A 19,616-nucleotide genomic window follows, 5' to 3' on the forward strand; every position below is an offset into this window, starting at 1 on the left:
TTAAAAAAAAAAATGATTCGCTTTTATCCGTGCTGTATATCCAATAGATCATTTTTTTAACAGGAAGGTTTTATTCACCTTAAATTTAAACAGTTTAGCAGGCCGGAGACGTGACTCTCTTTTTTTAAATCTGATCTAAAATACAAAGTGAAAATTTGCCCTATGAAGATATTTCGTCATCTGGTAGACAAAAAATTAGGCTGACCAGACGAAATTGGATCTCTGTTAGAATCCAGCTATACACTAGCAACTAAGCTGAAATTCTCTTTAGAGGTGCTTAAATTAGGTACTTTTGATGGGAACTAGACGCTGCTCTGTTTTGCCCAGCATCCTCCTTCTCGCTCTCTTAATGAGTGCCAGGAGCGTATTTTTTCAGCGCACAAACAGGAACATTCATTTATTTTAAACGCAATATAACATGAAGGACAATTTTTTTCTTTTTCTTTTTAGCTCAAATCTGAAACAGAAACAAGCCGAATATCCGACACCCTGAAGACACTTTTTTCACGTCCAGGTGGACGTGAAACTTTGCTGACGAAGCAAAATTTGATTTAGAACCTTGTTAAACTCTGTAACAGAGCATAAACTCTCTTCAGAGCTCTTAAATGACTACCGGTACTAAATTTTTTACCGGTACATAAGCCGGAAGTCTTAATTTATTTTAAACAAAGTTTGTCGGACGGAGAAACGATTTTTTTTAGTTTTTATCTAAAATGGTGATGAACTGAATATTTGCCCCTATGAAGATATTTTTTTATTAGGTGGGCATGAAATCTTACTGCCGTAGCGGAGTTCAACTCCTATCAAACCCAGCATTGCACTCACCATGCTTACGTTTATCCTTAAACACATTACAACCTTAATTATATTACTGAAAGGATTATATGTTGCAAAAACAAAAGGCGCATAAAGAGTTATATTCAATACAGTGAAAATTAAGATCTTAGAAATGGTGAAGGCGAAACAGTATAAGTCTAAATTTGCATGTGTCCAAACGTAAACTGGTAATAAAACACAATCAATAACGCCTGAAATGCAGTAAAATTACTGATGCAGTGCTGTTAACCCATATTTTTTGTCGAAACTTATCCTTTGTATTATTGGATTTTACTATTCTTGGATGTGGAAATCACTCTATGAGTACGATAATGGAACGAATGAAAAACTTCAATTCTTAGACAATGGCGAAAGAGCAGTTTGACGTATTTTAATCAAGGTCATGACGGTCAAGGTCAGATTTGAAGCTTTGTCGCTTTTAGGCCCAAGCATTTTTGCTGCTCCGTTTTGGCGATATTTTTGGGGTAAACCCCGAGAAATCGGAGATATGGGAGCACCGAACAGAACGCAACTCATGAGCCAAAAGTAACGAAAGAGAGATACCGAACTCACATTTTCACCCGCACTAAATATTCTCTAAAGCCTGGGGCCATCCTCGGCTATCAGTTAATGTATATATATATATATATATATATATATATATATATATATATATATATATATATATATATATATATATATATATATATATATATATATATATATATATATATATATATATATATATATATACATATATATACTTGTATCCACTTGTACTTTCCAATGATCCACCTGTAATCAGCCTCTTAGCTGCTCATTATATATCAACCATTTCAGCCTGAAAAACCTTGGCAAATTTTCCTAGGTGATAACATGTTAAATCTCCAGTCTCTTTTTTGCCGCATTTTCTAGTTTCCGAAGGTGGGAGGCCGGTACCATACTTTACATACCGATACTGCATTTTCCAAAGCTGTTTTATGTTTATGTCTATTGCCAAGAATGTGCACCAAAGAGACAAAAGGAACAAAAATTCGGAAGCGCGTAGAGAGTTTATAGAGTTTACACGTTATAGAGTTTAGGTGGCTGCCGTCGATTAAAATAGAAGTATATTGGATATTAAGGTTTAAGGTGCGATAGTCCATGGAAGTCTGGTGCAGCAGTTGAAGGTTGGGGAATTTTCCAGTTAGTATAAGAAAGTCATCGATTCCAAGGCCTATATTTTTGATTATCTGCTTAGGAGCAAACAACACTCCTTATAAATCAACTACTTTTTTTCTTGCCCCTTAGGAAAAACCTCTGAAACAACCTCTGAGCCTCTTTCTAAGATCATGAGTTCCCAAAATGGACACTTTTGTCCCCCTGGGGGCCATTCGAAACCCTCGTTGCACGGGTTGATGAGTGGGAACTTAGTCCTGTAAAGACACTTTGAATATTGTCAGAGTAGGTCAGAGGGAAAAAATCCAAAACAACCTTCCCCTGCAAGTTAGAGCCTGTTTCTAAGATCATAGGTTCTCAAAATGGACCCTGTCGTCCTGGGGGTCGTTTGAAAGACCTGTTAAACGGGTTGGTAATAGGGAAATTAGTCATGTAAATTCACTTTAAATATTTTCAGAGGAGGTCGGAGCCAACCTGCCTAAATCTTGACTCTTCTTCGTCCTTTCGTATTGACATCCGAGACTGCTTCTACAGGAAATTAATTAACTTTATAGGAAATACCAATTCAAAAGCTAATCTGAATAGGTAGAGTTTTTTTGTTCTGTTTTTGCTCTTCAGACACATGATCACCTTAGCTTTAAACAGACCAAAGTTTTTTTCCTGGGATTCCAAATCGCATTCTAGGGAAAGGACACTGGGGTACTAGGAACAGGGTACCCCAAATAATAATTTCATAATCCTACTTGACTAAGTCCAATATAAAATGTATCTAATGTTTTCCATACTCTCCGATTATTTTTGGTTATTGATCGGAGTCCAGCAAGCTACAGGAATTTATTTCCATTTGATTAAAACCATAATTAGCGAAGTGTCTTCTTTCTGAGTTTAAATAACGTATTAAAACACACTGCCTTTTCATTTAATGAAATAAAAATATAAAACGCGTAGAATTGTTAATTATTACAGTGAAACTTAAAAAAAGAAGAAAAAAATTTCAGTATAAATACTAGCAAATCGACGTATATTTCGGCTTCACGTTTGGCTAAGAAGGGAAAATAAAAAAACTGAACTTGAAAAACAAAAAGTGAAACAAAAAATAAAAGAGGGAAATAAAAGATACAATTTTTTAAAAATGAAAGGTTTTATTCCCCCTCCCCTTTTTTCCTATTGTCAAAGGCTTCTGGATGTGACAACACAATGTTTGAAAGTTTTTTTTGTATTTATATAAAAATGCCTTTTTGCTTAATTTACAATTTTCACTGTTTTAATTAAATTTTTACCTGTTTTTTGTTTCATTTTCATTTCATTTTAATTCTTTTTTAGTTCTCTCAGTGGCTTGTTTGTTTTTTTTACTTGGTAAAATGGGCTTCCGAATGGTTTATATATAAGTTCATCAGTATTTATCTAAATAATAATTGTCTCAAGAGCAATACTTCAAAAAATAGTTTAGGTAATACTATCAAATTACCAAAAAAGTACCATATCAACTACTAAAGAATGTTCATTGTTTACCCTGTATGGTAAACCTATCAGACTGTTTTAAATTGGGCAGGGTTTCATGTGACAACAAGTTATAGTAAAGGAGAAGATAAATTGGTTTTACTCAGCTCTGTAAGGGGCTACACGCTTAAATATAACTCTTTATTGTCATACTGCTTTTTACCTCCCATCTTACCTCTTGGTATTCCTGAACATCTCTCCAACCCTGGCTCTCAAGAACTCAAACCTGCTTTCGTGTATTATCCCTACCTATGATGATGTCTCGATGTATGAGGTGCATGTGATGCGATCTGATGTGCAACCCCTTAGCACTTTAGCGTATTCTCGTTTTTTGAAGGTATCCAGTTGCGAAGCAGGTGAAAATTATGAATATTTCTTGCAATAATACACCTGAATGTGGAAGTGTGGATTATTGCTTCTTTTGGTGGCAATCAATCGGGCTTCAAATCTTAAGGGCTTGACAGAAATAGTGCTTTTCAACTTAATAACGGTCGTATTTATTCCATACATACGTACTTTACGCCAGCTTTCAAACATGGGGCTATAGTGTATAAAACAATTGGTTGACTCTCACTTTGAGCGTCTTTTAGGCCACTTTTTAAGATTGAGTTTTTTTTCAGCTGGGACATTTTTTATATAAGATTTGTAGTGACATACTAGCTCACTTAATATGCTACCTGATGGTTGGCTCAGCAAATTTTCCTAATTGATTTCATGTTCTATAAATTTATAATTGGCCAGAAATACGCTTCCTCTTCTGTGAAAAAGCTAGCTTATCATTAACAAGTGTACACTCTTAAAACGCTGGAAGGAAACCATGGAAACGTTCAGGCCGTCTAATGTCAATTATAAATGATGAGGTCTCAGTACAGAGTTTCCAGATGGGGTGCATTTGCGCCGTTTGGGCGTTTTTTTTTGTAGCGGTTGCGCATTGTATTTTAAATTGGTGTATTTTAGGGGGATTCTTCGCATTTTCACTACAAAAATGGCCCTTTCGGCGTATTTTCACTTTTATGGCAACGCAATTTCGAACCAGACATCTGGCAAAATTACCTGGTATATCAAGTGCACGTGAAGCGACCTGATGTGCAACCCTTCTGTTCTTTAACGTATTCATATTTTTGGAGGTATCCAGTTGCGAATCAGATGAAGATGATGAATGTCTCTTATAATATTACAACTGAAAATAGAAATGTGAATTATTACTTCTTTTGGCGGCTTTCGATTGGACTTCTGAGACATATTACCAATACTTCTGCCGGTCGGACATGAAGATATTTATTTCTCATCTGTTTTTTTCTACTTAGATAAATATATTTGATAATGTAATTTTGAATTTTGTATTCTAGGAGCCTCAAAAGGTCAATTGCCATCGAAATTATCAAAGATGGATCAAAATTTCTATTGTTATTATTTTTTTTTTTTAAATATACACAAATATTTTTACCATAGCTCTAAATAAAAGTCATGAATGGTTTTTTCAAGGACTATATTAAAAAAGGAAAATACTCGTGTGTGTCATTCACTTATTTTATTTAAAAATTGTGACAACTTTTTTGGCGTAAAAGATTAATGTGGAGACTAAAACGAATGGGTTTTCTTTTTAGACAGGATAAATTTCATTTCTCTATACCCTGAACTGAAATACGCACTTCAAAAGAAAAGGCCTCATTTGCAGGCCATCATAATTGGCCAAGAACGGAAAATGATGTAAATAGCAAAAGTTGGGCTGGAATTCCGGCACTGTGTTTTAACAACCTTATCAAAAATACTACAAACCCTATCAAAGATATGGGTGACTTGCTATTTTGACAAATTTGCGTAGTTGGTTCTCCGGGGCCGTCATTCATCAAATTTAGTTCGTATCTCCTTACCACGTACATACATATAACACACTTACGCATCCCTTACTCCACTCACCTTATCTTTAATCAATTCTTTAATTATTTTGCTTCGATTATATACTCCAAATGAACAAGACAGATAAATACTTGAATATTTTTTCTACGGAGTGAAATCTGATAATAAACCTTTGTTGTATAACTTATCAAGCACAGAAAATTCATTGAGGATATAGTATAGTTACAGAAATGAACAGTATGAAAAGCTCAATTTCACTATTTTGAAACATGTTTTGTGTTACAAAAAAAAGACTATAAAGGCACTAAAAGCCCAGTTATTCTGTTGCCTAGGTAAACATTTATTTCTGTGCAAAGGTTTTTTTTGTTTCGTAGAACAATTTCGTTTGTGCAAAAAGATGTTGCACAGTTTTTGGCCCAGAAGGACGAAGTATTTTTACGGTGCAAAGTGCAATGCTAGTAATTATTATGGTGCATTGGTGTTGAACAGCGATAGTTTGTTTTTCCAGAGGGACAAGTATTCTCATGTTGCAGAACTTCCTAAAAATTAGACAAAAAGACAACTTTATAAATATTTTACAAATTTTTCGTACGAATGCCCACAACAAGCCAAGCTTCTTGGGCCAAATAATTTTCTTTACGTTTGTAATAGTGTGTTAGTATTAATAAAATGATGATTGATTGATTGAATAGTTTTTGTTACAAATGACGAATAATAGGGCAAAATCCCGGTATAGTCAAGTATATCTAGGTAAATCTAGTAAATATAGGCCTCGTCATGTATAAGTATGTAGTGAGTAACAAAATAGTTCTGTTCTTGCTAATTGGTATTAACTGAGAGATTTACAAAGTTTTGACAGCACATAGATGGAAAGTATATAATCCTTTTCGAGGGAGAATTTTTCCTAAAATTGAAACTTCTATCCAGTCTGAAAAGTTTTGAAGCTTCGCTTGGGCAAGCTGTACTTTCGTAAGTACCTTTCTTAAGGAACTAAATGCTATGACAATGCAGAAAATAGCTTAATTTCTAGAATATATATATATATATATATATATATATATATATATATATATATATATATATATATATATATATATATATATATATATATATATATATATATATATATATATATATATATCATATATATGTATATATATATATATATATACAGGAGGGGCGTTCAATAAGTTCGTAGAACGGAACACTTAGAAATGACGAAAGAAGTTCTAACCCTGCATGCATGCTTACCTAGGTAAATGATATTCACAGCCTGAAAACTGTTCAATTTGCTTTGTCCTTTCAGGTAGCTTTTTTGCTGATATTTGCTCAATTTTTTTATTTGGTTCCAACAACGGAAAAATCCGTAACTCTTTATCGAGAGGTTTTCATTTAAAATTGAATTCCCGATTTTTCCTATTTCTTTATAATATAGGCTACATGAGTGTGTGATTTCCTACTAAACCAATTCAAACAATCATATTCTATTTTAAATTTTCTTGGTTCTTTAAAGCAGCACATGTATACTGTCTCTGATTTTTTTTTTTTTTTTTTTTTTTTTTTTTTTTTGTATGCTTTTGCAGTATAGTCTGACTTTTTTCTATATATCTGTTCACAAAGTTCTTTTATTGTTGGGAAAGACGCCTACCCCGTCCCTTCCCAAAATTTGATAATGGTGGCCTAAAAATACATTTTTGTTCGGTTTTGTTACCCGCCCTCCAACAGGAAAGGTCCTTTGACCTACCGTCCCTCCTCTATAGGTAGAGGAAAATATATAAAAAGAATGATTTTTTGATGCATTAACAGGAAGGAGGAATTGAATTCACTCCAGAACTTCTTAATTGAATTGAATTTGCTGATTTGTCACCGCATGACTTAAAACTAAAGAATAACGTGATGGGTGTGTTATCGCGTAAGTAGAGAATCAAATACATACAAGTCAGCAACGTGCCGAGTTCCGGGATCCGGGCGAAGCCCAGGCTCCAGGAACTATTTAAATATATACTCGTTTTATTTTCAGTGTTAAATTTAAATAGCTTTCACATTAATACTTACTTCAACTATCCAAATTCCAAAGCGTCCCTTGTCTCCTGAATTAAATTTGTATTAATTTTGCACTAATTTCTGTTTTTTTCTGTTTTTCAACAAACTGCTCGATTTCAAAGTAAGCTGCTGCTGATCGTAGCTGCTGTTGATGCAGTTCTTATCAGTTTATTTTTATGTATTTTTCTTTATTCAAGTTTGGAATCAACGAAAATCCCTATAAAAAGTTGTGAATATTTTATGCATACTTTTTACAGTTTAATGGTCCATTTAAGACAGGTTTACTGAATTGAATTTAACATTAAACCCATAGATAGGGACAATAAGCATTTATTTTTCCACTAGACAGTCAAGTTTCAGTAAGTATACTTGAACCTAAATTTATTGCAAATGTTGTACAGCACAATGTCAGAAAGAGGTCTGTTTCAAACCCATTTCAAACTCACATCCCCTATAATCATATTATTCAGGCAAATAGCGGCTCTGCTAAACCTGCTCATTCTGAATAGTTCTTCTTTTTCACACTGTTTCTTAATTTGGGGGTAAGGAGCAATATTACGAAAATTAGGCTTGTTAAAGCAAAATTTCTTTAGTAATTTCAAACGTGTACAAGAAAAAAAGCTGTTTAGAAAAACCATCATTGGCCTTGGTAGTCACTGCTCTCCTACATAAAAGTTTCGAAGCTTTTCTAAATGTTTTAGTTTGATGTTTTTTAGTTCTACTTGCAGTCTTGTGGGATTATCTTTACTATGTGGTTATTTTATTTGGCAACTGATTGTGAGATCAAAACACGGTTCATCTAATCGTGTTTTTGATGGATAAATATAAGGAAAAATCTGATCCACATAATGTGTATAAAGTCAAAGTCAAAGGCTGGTCCTTATTTTTGTCCTATGTGTGGAGGTTTAGACGAGAGCGTGTATCACTTGATGTGTGAATGTGAGGAGCTGAGTGATTGGAGACTGGAAGTGTTTGGTAGGGGGGTTTATGATTTTGAGTGGTTGGTGAATGTGTGTGCGAATGAGTGTTTTATGGGTATCAGAAGCTTGGCACGATTCCTTCGTCTCCCGATGAATCGTAGAAGTGAGATTTCTGTAGGATTATGTTAGGTTATCTGCAATTTCTTTGTAATGGTTCTTTGTTTATATTTTTTCCCATGGCCTATGGGCTTTTAGCGCAAATAAATTCTATTCTATTCTATAAGCTTTCTAAGGTGTACAATACTTTTGACCCTTATTACATGCCCTATTGAAATAGTGATGCCTCATTGAAAATTTACCCCTCTCACTATTCACTATAGGACATTTTTGCGATCCATAATATACTAAAGTAGAGGAAGCAAGTGAGGGAGAGGGGCAACCAAAATATTGTAATTATAGGAAAAATTAGACTCCGAATAACAAAATGAAACTGATATATGCGGATCTTCACTTTTCTTAATCTTTGGCCCGTTCTCCATAGATACCAACATTTAGATCAGAAGTAAGCATCGGCAGTGGTTCTGTTTCTACTTCTGTTTTTGTTTTTGTCTAACCTGTTTCTTTTTCTGTTTTACCAAAAACAGAACAGAAAGGAGAAACGGGCTATCTGTTTTTGACGGACCTGTTTCCGTTTTTTGTTCTATTTTTTCTTTTTTTCGTCTATTTTTTCTGTTTCTGCTTTTCTAAGAAATTGAAACAGTGCCGATGCTAAACATTGACACTGTTTCTGTTTGTACTTCTGTTTCTGTCTTTATCTAATTTGCTTCTGCTTTTCTACAAAAACAGAACCAAAAGGAGTCGCATGTCACCTGTTTTTGACAGAACTATTTCTGTTTTCTGTTCTGTGTTTTTTTTGTTTTTTTTTGCATCTTTTTTTTTCCGTGAAGCTGTCCCTTCCTAATGCAAAAAAGACATTATTATGGAATTGTTTAAGAAAGGAAGATAGATGGTATGTGACAGCCTTAGAGACATCAAACTCCAGTCAGCCGAAAGCAAAGTCCTGTGTCAGATTTTACTTCAAGACTCAAGTGGACTTGATATTAAGGAACGAAGAACATGTCTTTCGCCTATATTGATTTAAACAATCAGTTGGTATTAATTTGTACCAATGTCCATGGTACTTCGAGATTTCTACAGTCCTGAGAGACCATAGGGCTTAAGTGCCCCATCCCATGTACATGCATGATGTGTATTATTATCAAGTGAAAAATAAATCTTGTCAAAAAACATCCTTTGTTATAGTATTTAGACAGTCTAGACAAAACATATTGCAAGCTATTTTGAGCCGAACTAACTGTGGCTATAAATATTGTCGGCTAAGAATAGCCAACATGTCTATTTCTAGCATTATTTTAAGGACTCGTCACTCTTGAAATTGCCATTATTATACAAATTGCTTAATAGTAATTATTTGGAAGGAAGCGACAGCTACAATTTTATAGGCTTTAAAGATTGTTGTAAAACAAGGTAGAAGATTGTTGATTAGATGGGTGAAACTGCCTGAAAATATAGTAATTATAAAACCAGCATATTAGCTAGTGTAAAACTCACTGCTTAGAAAAACTAAAGCATGTGTAAGCACCCTGACCTTAAAAAAGTAGGTTAGGTGTAATGGAAAAGCAATAGTTGCAAAAAAATTTCCGACAGAAAAAGGAAAAAACACGAGATTACTTTGGGCTACTTACGAAATGCCAAACGTATCTTTTGTGTTGAATCATTCAACAGCGCTGAGAAAAATGCACATTTGAATACCAAAGATATACAGGCTCCTAGAGGGGGGGGGAGGGGCTACAGCTTCTTGTTGCATCCCAAAATTCCAATATTTTTGAAAATTTTCCAATAATGCCTTGTAGTTTCAGTACAGTTTGTGTATTTTTGCCTTATTTCCAAATGCCCACTACCTCTTCGAATAAGCTTCTACTTTTGATTTTCTATAGAGATCCCCCTAATTAAATTTCACGAAAATATTTTGTTGGGAAGGTAATAATAAAAATAAAAATTTTGTTTGATAGTTTGATTTCGTGGAAATTCTTGATTTTAGGGAGACCGGGTCCTAAGACCCCTCTTCGTACGTCCTACGCGCAATAGCTTCGATGTGATCGATCTAAATCCGATTCTCAATGTTTACTGGAAGACTTTTTTGAACTTGAAGAAACCTCTAGCGGAGATGAGGAGCCTTGCAAGATACATAAACCTTGACATAAGGCAAGATCATGAGAGAAATCAGTCGAAATCTCAGTAAAAGTCTGTTAAGATCATTCTAAAAGAAAAAAAGGAAAAAGGACAAAAAGACAAAAAAAATTGAGAAACTTTTACTAATGAAGTTAGCAATTTTACTACATGAACTTTTTCAGTTTTAAACACAATCCCCAGGAAGCCTCCGTAATAATCTCCTCCTTCCGTATAAGACTTTGATTTTGTGTGTGTGTCAGTATAAGAGCTAGGCGTTTCCGGAGAACCAAACTGGGGATGGAGGTAGGTAATCACCCCTTAGATTTAAAAAAGTGTTTATTTTAATTTTCAGTAGAATTTGAAAAAACAACAGAAATGCCCTCCCCCCTCGTTAATCTTAAAAGTTATGTATTTGAATGTTCATAAGAAAATTGAAAAATCCTTGCCCCCCTCGTTATGTTTCCATCAATTGGCGCCACTGTGTGTATCAATTTAAATGTCAATGTATTGAAATCAGTTGCTGAGGAATTTTGCATTCGACTTTGGTGATAAAGGAATAAAACTGAAAAGCGGCTATAAAATCCCAAATGGTTTGCTATTGTTGGAGATTTTATGGTGACACTTTAAATGTTGTCATTTAAATACGTGGAAATAATCTTCTTTATGTTCGGAAGCACAATTTTTACTACCTTGTGAATATTTCTTACATGATTTGTCACTTAAAATATTATCAACCATAAACTTGAAAGACTTGACTGACCGGGAAGTGTGATGAAAATAACACTTGGTAAAAACAGAAGTTCGTCAACTGCACGTTTTATAGAGTCATTAATTAACCACTAATGGTGCCGCTCAAAGGCGGTCAAAAGCCATGATGTAGAATTCCACTGTGATCATTCAAAAGGCGGTATGTAACTTCCAATATTACACGCTATCTACTTGATGGACTCGATTGACTAGGAAAATAATACTTGGTAAAAACTGAACTACATCGTCGACTCACTTGGTTAAAATGAAAATGCACTAACTCCATTTTTTAAATGGTTTAAAATTATTTAGAAACTATATAATTTGAATTAAATTAAAAATTGGCCAATTGGCCGGTTGGAAAAACATCGGTCAACTTATCTACGACACAATGGATTATTCTAGACTTCATCTTGTGTTTAACAATTTCTTGTGTCGGCCTATTCTGTGAAGTAGTTTAAATAAAAACAAAGTTGTTCTTACAAAAGTAAAGAGCAAATTTGAAACTTGCACCGAAAACAAATTTTTGCTGAATATATCATACAAGATAATTCTACAAAACTTGCTCAAAATTAACTGGCTTGTGGCATTTCCCTATATTTGTTTAAAACTAGCGCTAAACTGAAAACACAACTGACGCGACAAGACAGGGTGCTCTCTTGGGAGTGCAAAAGCCCATAAGTATCTTGAAGAAAAATAAGAGATTAATTTGTAAGGCTCAACAGCATTTTACTGACCATGATGTCGATAACTTTTGATATAAAAAAAAAAACATTCAAGGAAGATGAGTTTTCAGTAAACGCTAGTTTTTCACTTCTACGTATGTAAAGTAACATATAAGGATGAGTTTTGTTTATTTTTAGCAATTTTTATAATGAGTTTGGTTTACCTGGCGTCGAGTAAATAGACCGGGTTTTTGGCTATAAAAAAAAAATTCTTACATTACGCATAGATTTAGCTGCATGATAGTCACTTACTATTCGATCCGACACCATTTCCTAGCGGTTGGTAGGTTTTTTATCACTTGCCAGTTTTTTTTTTAACACAATGTTGGGTTTTTGGTTACTATGGGCCGTGCTTCGTCCTTTTTGATGTTTCAGCTACCGCTGCAATTATGATCAGCTATAATTTTTCCCACCGATAATTGTTAGTAACTTCTAGGATCATTGAAAAAATTCCTTGGGATTTCTCAATCTTTTCGCCAAATCCAAATTCAGTTTATCAATGGCTGACAGGAGGACCAATTAGGGGAGAACCTTTTAGAACCTTTGTCCCCTAGATTTGTATAATACCTTTGACTGGTATTTTCAAGGAAAAGTCGAAAAATGCCCCTTCCCTAAAATTTTTAATATTCTTGTGTACCCTCATTCAAAAGATCAGAAAATTCCTTGCCCTCGTCCTGTATTTTCTTGAATTGGTACTCCTAGTGGCTGATAATAATAAACAAACATAATTACAATTGTGAAAACCACAAAATACTGATTCAAGCCTTCGTGTGAAGTCTAATATTATATGGGCTGATGTACAACGTATTCTGTACCATAGTTGAGAAAAACACAAAGTAAATTTCTAAGGGGCTGATTTTGGTCGACAAAAATCGTTAGAGTTCACCCAGCACTCAAGCTGAGGCTGTTCAACAGCAACGTCCTCTCAACGCTTTGCTATGGTTCTGAACCTTGGCACACAGATCAGCACCTTGAGAAGAAACTCTTCGCGTTCAAAAACATGTGTTTAAGGCGCATTCTAAATATCAACTGATCCCAAACAGTAACAAACATTACTACACGACAGAAGACATCTTAGCCACTGATAACAAAGTAATCAAATATAGGAAGTGAAGATACCTCGGTCATGTGATCCGCATGTCCGAAAATTGACTGCCAAAGGTCGTCCTTCAGTGGCAGCCGCGTGGTACCAGAAGAAGAAGACACCCTAAAAATACCATACGACGCAGTTACCGGGCTAACCCCACATATTTCAATGCCTCAATCCAACGTCAATGGGAAGATGTCTGGGTGGCTGCAGCGATGAGAGATGACTGCCGACTCTCCTTGGATGCCCTAAGCGCCTCTGGAGGCACAGGAGGATCTAAGGTTTAAGGTAAGGTCACCCAGCACAAAATCTATAGCTTCGAAATTTTGCGTAGTTTCTGTTATGGGTCGGTCTGCAAGGTGGTTCAGCGAAACACCAATTCACTTTTCCAGTTGGGGGATATGGTGGGGTAGACATGGTGGACATTAATGTGGACAAACACCATTAAAATTCAGCAAACATAAAATTTAGATTCAAGTATGTGTGTAATTTCTCCTACTTTTTGAGTTGATCCAAATCTTAATCTGCAACTTAGCTCAGCAAAATTCAAATTCAGTTTTCTAGGGGCTGACTACAGTGGAAAAGCGTCATTATGATTCAACCAGCACAAAATGTTTATTCAAATCTTATTGCAAGGTGTGCTTTTTAGTCAGTCGATCCACAATTTAATCTGCAACTTAGTTCATTGCAATGCAAATTTACTTTTCCAGGTGCTGATTATTTTGGACAAACACTACTAGAATTCAGCCAACCACAAGATATAGATTCCAGTCTGCGCGTGAAGTCTGCTACTTTATGGGTTGATTTGCAACTTAGTCCCAAGAGTAAAAAAAAGCAGGAAAACATCATCAAAAGATGTCGCTCTATGTATTTAAGATATTAAGTTCAAATCAAACAAAAAGACTGACATCTGGCAATGTAAGTTCCATTTATGTAAGGCTCTATCTTATCTTTTTAACTTGTTTCTAGAGATCGTTTTAAAGCGAGGTTTTAATAAGACAATTTTATTTGACACATATATACAAAGGTGATATTTTGCAGCACCTGCTAAGAAAACTCCAAAGAGCTTGTTGGCACCACGTGGCAGTTTTTCTAGTTTACACATTCTGGTAACACTATTTCTACTATTGTTTGACTCTTTTCGACTGTTTATTATTTTAAATCGTACTGCGTTATTTCAAACTATACGTGATTCAACAAGTATTCTGCCTACATAAACCACACACATGACTACTAATATCTTGCAAGAAAAAATCTGTTTGCTGTAGAATTGAAAGCTGCCATACGACTAATACCTTGCAAGAAAAAATCTGTTCGCTCTAGCCTTGAAAGCTGCCATACGAGTAATACCTTGCAAAAAAACATCTGTTCGCTGTAGTCTTGAAAGCTGCCAGACGACTCGAAATTATTATATTAACTGGAATTATACCCCATACACAGAGGGCAAAATCTTTAACTACAAATAAGGTCTAGCAGTATTTCGAATATTATTGGTAGGAAAGTGCGAGATTGAAAATTGGACGGGCAGATGTAATCAGCTCCATTAATATCTGCTCAACTTATATGGAGTGTAGGGGGAGGGAGATTAGTGCTGTCATTTCTTCGACCAATAAAGTGTTAAGTGCCCCTTGCTTTGAAACAAAATATATGCAACAAATACAAAACACACTAATTTGCTCTATTAATATCTGCTCAACTTATAAGGCGTATGGGGGAGGGATATTAATCCTGTTATTTTTTCGACCGACACAGTGTAAGTTGCCCAGTGGTTTGAAACAAAATACATGAAACAAATACAAGATAAATGAAAACAAAATCCATACAAACATTAGATTTTATCAGGTAGTTTCTATTTTGAGTAAATTGTACTAGGTCGTACGGTTGCGGACTTAAAACCTCTGGACGACTGGAAGTCTTTTAACAGATTTGTTGGTGCAACGTCTTGCAATCAGCTCTCCAGTCACGCTCTTAGCAGTTTGTTACAACAATTAGTTGAATTTACTGTGTGTGTGTGTGTGTGTGTGTGTGTGTGTGTGTGTGTGTGTGTGTGTGTGTGTGTGTGTGTGTGTGTGTGTGTGTGTGTGTGTGTGTGTGTGTGTGTGTGTGTGTGTGTGTGTGTGTGTGTGTGTGTGTGTGTGTGTGTGTGTGTGTGTGTGTGTGTGTGTGTGTGTGTGTGTGTGTGTGTGTGTGTGTGTGTGTGTGTGTGTGTGTGTGTGTGTGTGTGTGTGTGTGTGTGTGTGTGTGTGTGTGTGTGTGTGTGTGTGTGTGTGTGTGTGTGTGTGTGTGTGTGTGTGTGTGTGTGTGTGTGTGTGTGTGTGTGTGTGTGTGTGTGTGTGTGTGTGTGTGTGTGTGTGTGTGTGTGTGTGTGTGTGTGTGTGTGTGTGTGTGTGTGTGTGTGTGTGTGTGTGTGTGTGTGTGTGTGTGTGTGTGTGTGTGTGTGTGTGTGTGTGTGTGTGTGTGTGTGTGTGTGTGTGTGTGTGTGTGTGTGTGTGTGTGTGTGTGTGTGTGTGTGTGTGTGTGTGTGTGTGTGTGTGTGTGTGTGTGTGTGTGTGTGTGTGTGTGTGTGTGTGTGTGTGTGTGTGTGTGTGTGTGTGTGTGTGTGTGTGTGTGTGTGTGTGTGTGTGTGTGTGTGTGTGTGTGTGTGTGTGTGTGTGTGTGTGTGTGTGTGTGTGTGTGTGTGTGTGTGTGTGTGTGTGTGTATGTATGGTCCTGGTAATGGGGATACGGGGGGGGGGCATAGAGTTTTCTTTAGTCGTAGAGATGACAGGTATAATCCTAAATACATCCCATTGTAAACACTTTCCGGAAAAGTCTCTCGTAGTCAACGTGTAAATTATTTATATTGTTCTTTAGCAATGATTGCTAAGTTAAGATCTGCATAGCTTAGTAGTTGCTAACTGCTGAAAATTTGGAAGTACAAATTTATGCAATCAGTTCTCCAGCCGCACCCCCCGAAGTTAGTTTCAGCAATCAGTTGTATTTATTGATTGTATGCCAGACCCCACAAGTTCACTTTTGATAAGTAGGGACAATATAAGTTATTAGCCATTTGTAACTTAATTAGCAATGGCAATGGAAGCTGGTTGGCTTAAATGCCAAGGAAGACATTGATGAATTACCCCTTAATCTCGTTGTTGTGTACTATTTTCTTATTATAATCTGGGGTATACCTTGTTTATTATTTATACGGCTATTTAAATATTTATCTTAGTCCACAAAAATAAACAATTTTACTTTCACAATCGCAGAGAAAACGCGAAAAAAGATAGTCGCTTGTCTTTTTGTTGTCATGTGTTTGTTTTTTTGTTTTGTCTTTAATTTTTTCATTGTCATTGCCAAAAAGAGGTTCTTCTCGATGAAAATACTCCAGGAAAGATGTTTTTCCTACTTCAGGCTAGGCCAAAAATCTAAAGGGATCCAGAAATCCTAGCCCCCTACGCCACCCATCTCCCCATTAAATGCACTAACAAAAGACGGCGCAAAGGAACTTGCAAATTTGTTTGTTCGGCACTTGACGGGTAGTCGCTTATTCTGATGTCTGGGAAGTTTGCTGATCAATGCGGAAGGTGGGAGAAAAGAACCATGCTTTACGTTTAACAGTATCGCTTTTCCGAAATTCCTTTTTGATCATATCGTCGAACGAACGTAGTGGGCAAGTTCAAAACCTCAAAGGTATTTTTGTAGTTGCTCTAGCAGGGTCTCAGTATTATTTTTGAAGCACGTTTTTGAACATTTTCTATTTCCACTGACAAACAGATAAAGTAAGGTTGACATTGGGTAGAGTAAAATCACTTTTCAACAGAGTTTTGTCAAACAGTGGGTTCTATAGATTTTTGGCCTGAAGAAAAAATTACAAGCATTTGCTGACGGACCATTCACAGTGACATTTAATTAATCCAAACCTTGGTTTTTAGTAATGCTACCACTCAGATTTTTTCTTTCACAGTGGATAAGTTTAATAATAATCTGATTGGCTAGCTCTGACTAGTTCAGATAGAAAATTTTCAACTTATTCGGCCTCATCTAGTTATAACAGTCAAGCGGCTATGAGAGTGTCCTCTGGAAACGGTGGATTGAAGTTCGTTCTTCTTCTTGATTGACTTATTATGGATACTCTTTCGAATATTCTCATTGGTCAAATCAAGTTCTGGGCCTGTAGTGGTTTGCTCCAGCTGAGTCGGAACTCCAGTTCCCATATTACAAAGCGAAGATCAATCCCACCCCACAACCCCAATACATTTTTTCAACCTCTGTTCACTATTTAGGTATTGTTGATACAGCTTAGAATTGTTGATAAAGCTTTCTAATAGACCTTACTACAAATTAATTTAAAAAAAAACTCCGAAAAATAAGTTTTTCAAAGAAAAGTAAAGACCATTTTAAACTTAAGCTCCGCAGTTACAAATACCTGTTGAGTTTTTGATTGTTTTATTAAAGTTTTTATTGAAATCTTTGTCGTAGAAACTTGAAAAAGGGCTCATTCGATTGGAAATTCAAAGGGCTAGTGGCCTTTTTAATAGTTTCGAAAGTGATTTGAGGGCAACTAACCACCCCTTCCCCCTCACGCCCACCTTTTCCCCAAACACATCCAATCAAAATTTTTAGATAGCCATTTTATTCGACGTAGTTGAAAGTTTTGGAAATTAGGTCTTTAAGAATGACAACCCCTCCACCCCCACAGCCCTCAGAGCAAGGGTTGTAAGTTATACCATGGGGGAATATAAGCTGTTTACAGAAAACGATGTTGCAGAAACTTCAAAAAGGGCTCATTCAATTGGAAATTGAAAAGGCTAGTATCCTTTTAATAGTCGAAAGTGATTTAAGGGCAACTAACCCCTCTTTCACACCCCCTATTTCTCCAAACACATCCAAACAAAATTTCGAGATATCAATTTTCTTCAACTTAGTCGAAAATTCTGTAGATTAGGTTTTTCCGGATACTAACACTCTCAGAGCTCTCAATCCTCGGGTTGCAAGTTTTTCTCTTGAGGGATACAAGGTTCATGAAGAAAGCTGTTATAGAAATTTCAAAAAGGGCTCATTTGATTAGAAATTGAAATTGCCCTTTTTAATAGTCAAAAGTGAGTGGAGAGTAATTAACCCCCCTCTCACGCCATCATTTCCCCAAAAACGTTCAATCCAAGTTTTGAAAGAGCCATTTTGTTCAGCGTAGTTGAAAATTCTTAAAACTATGTATTTGAGCATGACTAACCCCCTAGAGCCCCCAGGGCAAAGGTTGTAACGTATTCCCTGGGTATTTATAAGGTTCTTATAGATAGAGTTGTCGTAAAAACTTCAAAAGGGACTCATTCAATTGGAAATTGAGAGGGCTAGTGCCCTTTTTAATAGTTGAAAGGTATTGGAGGGTAACTAAAACCCCTCTCACCCCCCACCCATTCCCCCAAACACATCCAATCAAAATTTTCAGATAGCCATTTTGTTCAACGTAATAGTAAGCTCTGGAAAGTAGGTCTTTGAGGATGAGAACCCCCCCTCCCCATCCCTCAGGGCAAGGGTTGTAAGTTATGCCCTGGGGGCAAGCGTTTTTATTGAAAGCGTTGTCGTAGAAACTTCAAAAGGGCTCATTTGATTGGAAATTGAAAGGGCTAGTGCCTTTTTTAATAGTTGATAGTGATTGGAGACCGACTAACGCCCCTCTCACGCCCATCATTTACTCAAACACATCCAATCAAAATTATGAGACAGCCATTTTGTTTAACGTAGTTGAAAGTTCTGGAAATTAGATCTTAGAGGATGACAACCACCCTCAAAGCCCATAGGATTAGGGCTTTAATTTATGCCCTGGGGGCATATAAGGTGGTTATAGAAAGTGTTGTTGCAGAAACTCAAAAAGGGCTCATTTGATTGGAAATCAAAAGGCCTAGTGTCCTTTTTAATAGTCGAAAGTGATTGGAAGGCTCAACAGTTTTATAGTAAAGATCGATATGGGTATAATGTATTATTTTCTTGTTGTTGTTGTTGTTTAGACCAGGGCACTTCGTATCGAAGGAGTTGTCGTAGAAACTTGGAAAAGGGCTCGTTCGATTGAAAATAGAAAGGGCTGATGCCCTTTATAATAGTCAAAAGTGATTAGTGGGAAACTAATCCCCCTCTCACGCCCACCCACCCATTTATCCTCATGTTTAAAAACTAAATGTTACCATAAAATTAAATCAAAATGCACTGTGTTAATGCTAATTCGCAATAAGGCATCTCAGCAGTATCCCAAGAACGACTGAGGGTATTATGTTCAAACTCTCATGGCTATTTCTGCTCTTAAAATTTAACCAAATCAAAATAGCGTAAATGTATCCAAGCTATCAAAGAAAGTAAACAGCTTTTTTTGTGAGTGGTATCCAGATCTCTATTTCAGGTCAACTAGAGAAGTTATGAAACTCAATTAAACACTACTATTTTTGTCCAGATTTTTAAAAGGGCAATGTATGTTGTTAAAAATTGCTGAAAAATTTTCTCCAGCATACAAATAGCAGGCCAAACTATAAATTCTTAAAAAAACGAAAAGATTTA

General features: G+C 35.9%; 1 protein-coding gene across 1 annotated transcript in view; it reads left to right on the top strand.

Annotated features, from left to right (window-relative positions):
• The window catches only part of Actbeta (inhibin subunit beta), a 78,821-nt gene that overhangs the window by 41,741 nt on the left and 17,464 nt on the right, over nt 1–19,616 (top strand). The window contains exon 2 of the mRNA XM_089086199.1: nt 13,799–13,955. Within this exon, the coding sequence (XP_088942325.1) occupies nt 13,799–13,955 (157 nt within the window). The remainder of the gene's footprint in view (nt 1–13,798; nt 13,956–19,616) is intronic.

The sequence above is a fragment of the Artemia sp. Qi Xiang Cuo genome, chromosome 3 (assembly GCF_049724085.1).
Source record: "Artemia sp. Qi Xiang Cuo chromosome 3, ASM4972408v1, whole genome shotgun sequence".
Classification (NCBI taxonomy): Eukaryota; Metazoa; Arthropoda; class Branchiopoda; order Anostraca; family Artemiidae; genus Artemia; species Artemia sp. Qi Xiang Cuo.